The following is an 8395-nucleotide window of genomic DNA, read 5'->3' as shown; positions in this document are numbered from 1 at the left end:
GGCCTGGCGTGCTGTGATTCATGGGGTCGCAAAGAGTCGAACACGACTGAGCTGAACTGAACTGAGCTACTGTATAGATCAGGGAACTCTACTCAATGCTCTACGGTGAACTAAATGGGAAGGAAAGCCAAAAAAAAGACGGGCTATAAATAAACATATAGCTGATTCACTTTGCTGTACAGCAGAAACTAACACAATATTGTAAAGCAGCCAGACTCCAACAAAAATTAATAAATAAATAAAGGATCATGGGACATTTTAAAGTTAATATTAGCAGCTGACATTTATTGAGCAACTCTATTCCAGGTCTTACTCTTGGTGTTTTTTTCACCCCGACTCCCACCCAATAGCTATGGGACATAGGTGACTCCTGTCTGGTTCTGATGCTGCTCCTGTAAGACACACACACTATATCCTCCTCTGGGTGTTGCAGGGAAGACACCGAGGAAGGATCTGGGTGGGTTATGGGTGCACAGCCCGTGCTCAACAAGTGTCACAGCCATTATTCATGCCCAAAGCATCAAGGCTGTGTGTTCTCAGGATCTGCTGAAGTGTGTCAGGCAGATCCACTGCGGAAAGAGAAGCCACCCATCCTGCCTCCGTGATGGAGCTGCAGCAAACCAGGCTGCAAGGGAGGTGACAGAGGCCCACAGACCTTGTAAGGTATTGGGTGGGACTAAGCAAGGTACAGAGACAGCCTTGTCCTCTCCCAAGATCGCCCACCTCCTCTGCCACCAAGAAGGATGCACGAGAGAGAAGCTCCCTGTTCTCATGAGGGACAACTGGCTAGTGCCAAGAAGCCTCCCCTTAGGTCAGAACCATGATGCTACACAAATCCCGACATTCAGCCAAGAGAGAGTTGGGCCACCAAGTTCAGCAGTCATTTTTTACCGATCCAGTTCCCCTGGCTCCATAAACAGTAAAGTTACTTCCTTTCTTTAACTGACCTTCGGGGCTTCCCTGGTGGTCCAATGGTTAGGAATCCACCTGTCAGTACAGGGGACACAGGTTCGATCCCTGGTCTGGGAGGATCTCACATGCTGCCAATCCTGTACACTGCAACTAGAGCTGGAAGCCGAGAGCCTGCAAGCTGCAGCTACTGACGCCCGTGAGCCTAGAGCCTGTACTCTGTAACAAGAGAAGCCAGTGCAATGAGAAGCCCCCCAGTGAGGACCACAGCTAGAGTGGAGCCCCGGCTCACGGCAGCTAGAGAAAGCCCACACCCAGCAATGAAGACCCAGCATGGCCCAACAATAAATACATCGATGACTTACTTTCTGATCCTCTTCAAGGCACAAACATCCATTTCTACATGTTTATGTGAGCATATACATCCTCTTCTGGAATTGGCTTTTATCTAACGCTCTTCCAAACAGGAAGGAAGGGACTTCGGAAATTATCCAACCCCCTTTTTGAAGAGCGCTGTGACCTAATGGTTAGAATGTGGGGTTTGGAGGTAGGCAGACAAGGATTCAGATCCCAGACAGGCAAGCTGTGTAATCATAGATAAACCACTTGACTTCTCCGTGCCTCAGTTTCCTCACCTGTGCGATAGGGATAAGAGTGTTCCTCTTGGGACTTCCCTGACAGTCCAGTGGCTAAGACTCCATGCTTCTAATGCTGGGGGTGCAGGTTCAATCCCTGGTCAGGGAACTAAGATTCCACACGTCCCATGGCACTGCCAAAAAAAAAAAATCAATATCAAAGATAAAGACATGTCTCAATAAAACTAAATAGAGTGCTCCTCTCAGCTGGCCAGAAGAGGATAAACAGGGATAGGCAGCATAGGGAACACTCCAGCCAAGTCCTGTTCCCAGGCAACTGCTCAATTTCTGTCATTTTGGTCCTTCTGATTGAGATATGGTAGTAGGCTCAGAAAGTTTCCCTGTTTGGGATGATATTTGTATGAGCTTTTTATTGCTATACAACAAGCTGCTCTAAAACTTCGCGGTTCACTTGAACATACATTAATTACCTCACAGTTTCTGTGGGTCAGGAGTCTGAGCATAGCTTCCCCGGGTCTTCTGCTTTGGAGTCTCTCCAAGGCTGAGTCAGGGAGTGAGCTGGGGCTGAGTTCTCATCTGAATGTTCTGCTGAGGAAGGTTTCACTTTGAAGCTCAGCGAGTTGTTGGCAGAACCGACGTCTCATGGGCTGCAGGACTGATGGCCTCAGTGCTTGCTGGGTATTGGTTGGAGGTTTCCCTTCATTCCTTGCATGTGAGCCTCTTCAACTGTGCAGCTTGCTTCACCAAAGCATGCAAGCCAAGAAGTCAACAGAGTTGGCTAATAAGATGAAACACTCGATCTTCTGGGACTGAATCACAGAAGTGACGTCTTATCACTTTGGCCACATTCTACAGTCAGAAGTCAGTCTCTGGGCCAGTCCACACTCAGCTGGAGGATGCGACGACCAGGAGGCAGGAGTCTTACAGACAGACTGTAAAATGACTTAGTTTGACTAGAATTTTCTGGTGACTTTTCTGTGCCAGGTACTGTCCTTGAGCTGGGAATTAAAAAGTAGATGACCTGGGGTTTCTGTCTCCCAGGAATCTTTCTCTTTGAGGCATTTTCTGCTTTGAGTTCTTACCCATTTTTCCCTGCTGTGAAGACTTTGGGACCTAGGTAAGATCTCTGTTGAGGGAAGGAAGGAAATTACAAACTCTTTAATGAAGTTGAGGTAACCAGACCTTTTCCCTCCATCAGAGGGTGCTCAGAGGGAAGACACATGAACCAAGGGTGAGCTGGTTCTGAGGGGCGTTTGCAGTGTAGTGGTCACTGTGTTGGGTACTGTGGACACAAAGGTGCCATGCTCCCCTGGTCCTAACCCTGCCTGGTGGAGCACACTGGGGGGTGGGGAGAAGGCAGGTAAACTCACAGGTTCAGCCTGGAGGGAGGCCAGATCCATAGGCGGAGTTGGCATAGCAGTCCTCCTTAAAACAAAAAAGAGTTATAGCTTTGAAAAGGTTGAAAAGCTGCACCAAAGCTTTGCATCCAGTCCCATCACTTCACGGCAAATAAGTGAGGAAACAGTGGAAACAGTGGCACACTTATTTTCTTGGGCTCCAAAATCACTGCCGATGGTGACTGCAGTCATGAAATTAAAGATGCTTGCTCCTTGGAAGAAAAGCTATAACAAATCTAGACAACATATTAAAAAGCAGAGACATTACTTCGCCGACAAAGGTCTATCTAGTCAAAGCTGTAGTTTTTCCAGTAGTCGTGTATGGATGTGATCATAAGAATTGATGCTTTTGAACTGTGCTGGAGAAGACTCTTGAGAGTCCCTTGGACTGCACAGAGATCAAACCAGGCAATCCTAAAGGAAATCAGTCCTGAATATTCATTGGAAGTACTGATGCCGAAGCTGAAGCTCCAATACTTTGGCTACCTGATGTAAAGAACTGACTCATTTGAAAAGACCCTGATGCTGGGAGAGATTGAAGGCAGGAAGAGAAGGGGACAACAGAGAATGAGATGGTTGGATGGCATCACCAACTCAATGGACATGAGTTTGAGCAGGCTGCAGGAGTTGGTGATGGTCAGGGAAGCGTGCTGCAGTCCATAGGGTTGCAAAGAGTTGAATATGCCTAAGTGACTGAACTGAACTGAACTGAAGCTTTGCTCTACACTAGGGGGCATTGGTGGCTTGATTTTAGAGCAACAGAGGTTCCCTTCTCCAACACAACCCCTTTCCTCCACTCTGACCTCTGCCTCAGAGGTGCCAGAGCAGATTGTTACAAGGAGGTAACAGATACAAACTTTTATCCTTTGTAAAAAAAAAAAAAAAATCAGTTCCCCTCCTCTAAAGCAACCTCAGCTTCCCTGGCTAACCACTGGACTCTGATGGGGACGGCCAGTCACAGACTCTAATTCCTCTTGGCCATAGGGATGGACTTGGTATCCAAGCTGGATCCATCTCCCAATCCTTTGCCTATAAAACATGTGACCCAAACTAAGCCAATCAGGGACCTTCCCTGGAATTTTTTCCTGGATGATGCTGACAGGGAAGAGACCCTTTTCCCAATCAGTCAGGATACAGCTGCTGGAAACTATGTTTTCAGTCATGTAAGAAAAGAAAATGGAGCCCAACACAGAAGGATGAGACAAAGAAAGAGAGTATCAAACCCCTGGCTCCTATTTTTCTTCAGGGAAGCTTTACTCCTCCCTTCCTGGACATGTGACCCACTAATCTTTTTATTCATCTGAAATAATTCAAACTGGGTTTCTATCATTCTTTGACCACAGTTCAGTTCAGTCTCTCAGTCGTGTCCGACTCCTTACGACCCCATGAATTGCAGCACACCAGGCCTCCCTATCCATCACCAGCTCCCGGAGTTCACTCAGACTCAAGTTCATCGAGTCCGTGATGCCATCCAGCCATCTCATCCTCTGTCGTCCCCTTCTCCTCCTGCCCCCAATCCCTCCCAGCATCAGAGTCTTTTCCAATGAGTCAACTCTTCACATGAGGTGGCCAAAGTACTGGAGCTTCAGCTTTAGCATCATTCCTTCCAAAGAAATCCCAGGGTTGATCTCCTTCAGAATGGACTGGTTGGATCTCCTTGCAGTCCAAGGGACTCTCAAGAGTCTTCTCCAACACCACAGTTTAAAAGCATCAATTCTTCGGCACTCAGCCTTCTTCACAGTCCAACTCTCACATCCATACATGACCACAGGAAAAACCATAGCCTTGACTAGATGGACCTTAGTCAGTAAAGTAATGTCTCTGCTTTTGAATATACTATCTAGGTTGGTCATAACTTTTCTTCCAAGGAGTAAGCGTCTCTGACCACAGGACCCTAAATTACAGGTCTACCACTTAACCGTTGCAGTTCAAGTGAAAGCTACACATCTTTCTGGGAGAAGTGATCCAGAGGTCCAAACTCTTAAGTATAAATGACTGATGTCAGTTCCTTTCTTGTGAGTATAGGTTTATCTGGAAACACACAGTGCACTGTAAGCCTAAACATAGAGACAGTCAAGACCCCTTTCATCATATTCACAGATAAAAAGAGCTTATGATTCAGATTCAGAAAACCTGGATTTGAATCCTGGCCCTACCAGTAAGTGGCAACTTACTTCGTTTCTCTGGGCATCCATTTCCTCATGTGTAAAATGGGAATATATTTCTCCTTTTCTACCTTACAAGGTTGTCATGTCAAAAAATATCAACATTATTTTGTCTCTCTTCAGCCATCATCCCTGGGTGCGGTCTCAAACACATCTTAATATTCAGGTAAGTGCCAATGAGCAAAACTGTGAATAACTCATCTCATCAGTAGGGTTCAGCATCTAAGGATAAAGTCAAGGAGAAGCAGGGCTTAAAGCAGGAAAGAGGAGTGGACCTACATTAACCTGATGTAGTGTAGAGCAGTAGTGTTAGTCTGGACCTCTGCTTCGTGGGGATCCAGATTATTTTCATCATTTTTTCAATCTAATTTCTAAATTTTCTTTCATTTCAAAAAATAATAAATATGCAAGAGAAAATTTTCCAAAAATATAGAGAAGCGTAAAACTAAACCAATCACTCCACTCTCAGTCCTAGTCTCCTGAGATAACCACTATTAACAGTTCTTGTGCATCCGTCACAGCATTTTTATCCAGATACCAACGTTTATTTCCATAAATGCATCTTACTGAATACACTCTGCTCCATACTTTGTTGGTATTGTTTTAATTAAGGTCTTGAAGGTCTTTACATATCATTATATAAGTTTGTTTTGTTCTGTTTTAGAGATTAGAATCCTTCCGCTACCAATGTTCTGGGTTTCCTGGGTCTGGCGTCCAGTACAGGATTCAACAAACGTTAAAATGAAGATAGACGCTAGGGAAAGCGGGAGAGAAGGGAGGAGTCAGAAAGGAAGTAAGGCGATAAAAAGATAAGAAAAAGGAGGAAAGGAAGCAGGGGCAAAGAGGAGGGAGAGAGGGAAGGAATCAAGACAGGAAAGGAAGAGATAGGAAAGGAGGCAGACAGAAAAACGGGGATCTCAGAGCGGTGGACCCCGCCCTGGCCCCACCCACGAGCCGGACTCCGCCCCCAGGCCTCAGGGTGCAATGCCACCTCCAGCCGCGAGGGGCCGCCACGCCCAGCCGACCACTCTCTGCGCACGCGGCAGGCCCTCTCTCCCGCTTCCGCGCCGGCCGCTCGCCAACCTGCCGCCGCTCTCCGGCTCCGGCTGGGTCTCGCGCGCTCGGGCGCGGCTGGGTCTATTCGTGAGGGGGCCTCGCGCCGCTGGGCGCACGCCGTCCCCCTGCCTCGCGGCGCGGGGTCTCGCGGGCCCCGCTCCCGCCCTCCGCTCGCCTGGCCCGGACCGGAAGCGGCGCCGCACGGCCTGGGCCTGGCGCGGGGGGCGGGCACCGGGGCCCGATCGGACATGGGCAAGAAGCACAAGAAGCACAAGTCGGACAAACACCTCTACGAGGGTGAGGAGTGGGCCACGTGGGGGGCGGCGAGCCCACTGCCCTTCGGTGGAGTTTTCATGCCTTCGAGACAACTCTCCAGCTTCCGAGGCGGGCCGGGGGTCGCACCTCCCGCGGGCAGGCCTGGGCCCGCGAAGGGGGCGCGGCCCGCCTGAGCCGCGCCGGACCCCCCAGGCGGGGGCGGCGTTCGAACCCGGGACCTCCGGCCGGGGCGGGTCTCCGGTTGGGAGGTGTGAGGCGGGCCGGGGAGCGTTCGGGGCGTCCACTTGGCGAGTGTCCGTCATTCAACAGGTGCGTCGAGGGGCGCCCACTGCGTGCCATTGGCCGCCTCTGCCTGTGCGCCTCAGACTGACTCTCCCTACCCAGTTTTACTCTGCGTTGTGGATACTGCCCGGAGAGGCTCTCCTTTAATCGAGACTCTTTCGTTTCGTTTAAGAGTATGTAGAGAAGCCCCTGAAGCTAGTCCTCAAAGTGGGAGGAAACGAAGTTACCGAGCTCTCCACGGGCAGCTCTGGGCACGACTCCAGCCTCTTTGAAGACAAAAACGATCATGACAAACACAAAGAGAGAAAGCGGAAAAAGAGAAAGAAAGGAGAGAAGCAGATTCCAGGGGAAGAAAAGGGGAGAAAACGGAGACGTGTAAAGGTAAAAGGTCGTTGCGTTGCTTCAGCTTTGAAGGTGGTACTTTTCTGAGCGTTGCCGCCTCCCCCTGCCAACCTCACTTTATTTTTCCTTTGTGTCAAATGAGATGCTGAAACGTCTATAAAATCGGGCTGACTTTGAGGGCAGAATAGAAACATGAGTTATCTATGAGTTTCAACAACTCTTTAATTAGGTCCTTAGTTGTACTCACACATCAGGTGAGTGAACAGCTAAGTCCTCATTTTCAGGAGCTGCTTCAAAGAGTGGTTTTTCCATCTAGGAAAGGTAAAAGTCATGCTCTAGCAAAGCTTAGTGTTCGAGGTTTGGGGAAAACAATCATTTCAAAACTAAATGTGTTGTCACAGAGCACCAGATTTGAGCCCCCTGCGCCATACACCAAATTCCCACTGACTGTCCAAGTTTACGTGTGGTAGTGTAAATGTTTCAGTGTGCTCTCTTAATTCACACTACCCTCTCCTTCCCTTTCTCGGAGCTGGGAGGGAGGTTCAAGAGGGAAGGGATATATGTATACCTGTGGCTGATTGATGTTGATAGGGGGCAGAAACCAACAGAATATTGTAAAGCAATTAACCTCCAATTAAAAATAAATTTTTTAAAAAAGTATATGGGGTCTGCTGCTGCTAAGTCACGTCGGTCGTGTCCGACTCTATGCAGCCACATAGACGGCTTCCCACCAGGCTCCCCCGTCCCTGGGATTCTCTAGGCAAGAACACTGGAGTGGGTTGCCATTTCCTTCTCCAATGCATGAAAGTGAAAAGTGAAAGTGAAGTTGCTCAGTCGTCTCCGACTCTTCTCAATCCCATGGACTGCAGCCTACCAGGCTCCTCTGCCCATGGGATTTCCCAGGCAAGAGTACTGGAGTGGGGTGCCATTGCCTTCTCCAAAATGGGATTCAAATTTTGTTCTGAAATACTGTAATGACAAATACATAATGAACAACTCTTATCTTTCAAGACAAAGTCTGAGTCTGTTGAAGAGATAATTTGATCAGAAACCTTCAAGGGATATGACAGCAGTAGCAAAAATAAGCATTTTCTTAACCATATGCAGTTACTAGAAAGGAAAAAAGAAACTGGCTGCCATCTCTGTTTGTCATCTGGATAAAATAGTAATAATAAACTTTCCTTCCAGGGATGATCACATATGTACCTGGAATTCTCCTCGACTACTTCTGCACTTCCCAAATTTAACCTGTCACCAAGTGACTTATTGAATCATTTACTGGAACTTGAAGCTAAATTTCTGTAGACTTATTTTTATATTTTTCTAATGTTTATATATACAACAGAAATGTTCTAGACCATGTGATTAAACA

General features: G+C 47.9%; 1 protein-coding gene across 4 annotated transcripts in view; it reads left to right on the top strand.

Moving 5' to 3' along the window:
* The first annotated feature begins 6125 nt into the window (after window positions 1-6125).
* The window catches only part of BRD7 (bromodomain containing 7), a 49585-nt gene continuing 47315 nt past the window's right edge, over window positions 6126-8395 (top strand). For all 4 annotated transcript variants that reach the window (XM_015100431.4, XM_060397931.1, XM_015100429.4 and 1 more), the window contains exons 1-2: window positions 6126-6420; window positions 6854-7062. In XM_015100431.4, coding sequence (XP_014955917.2) covers window positions 6372-6420; window positions 6854-7062 — 258 coding nt within the window. In that variant the 5' untranslated portion in view covers window positions 6126-6371. The remainder of the gene's footprint in view (window positions 6421-6853; window positions 7063-8395) is intronic.

This window comes from Ovis aries, chromosome 14, assembly GCF_016772045.2.
Source record: "Ovis aries strain OAR_USU_Benz2616 breed Rambouillet chromosome 14, ARS-UI_Ramb_v3.0, whole genome shotgun sequence".
Lineage (NCBI taxonomy): Eukaryota > Metazoa > Chordata > Mammalia > Artiodactyla > Bovidae > Ovis > Ovis aries.
The sequence above is the reverse complement of the archived record's forward strand: the minus strand, read 5'-3'. Positions and strand labels throughout refer to the sequence as shown.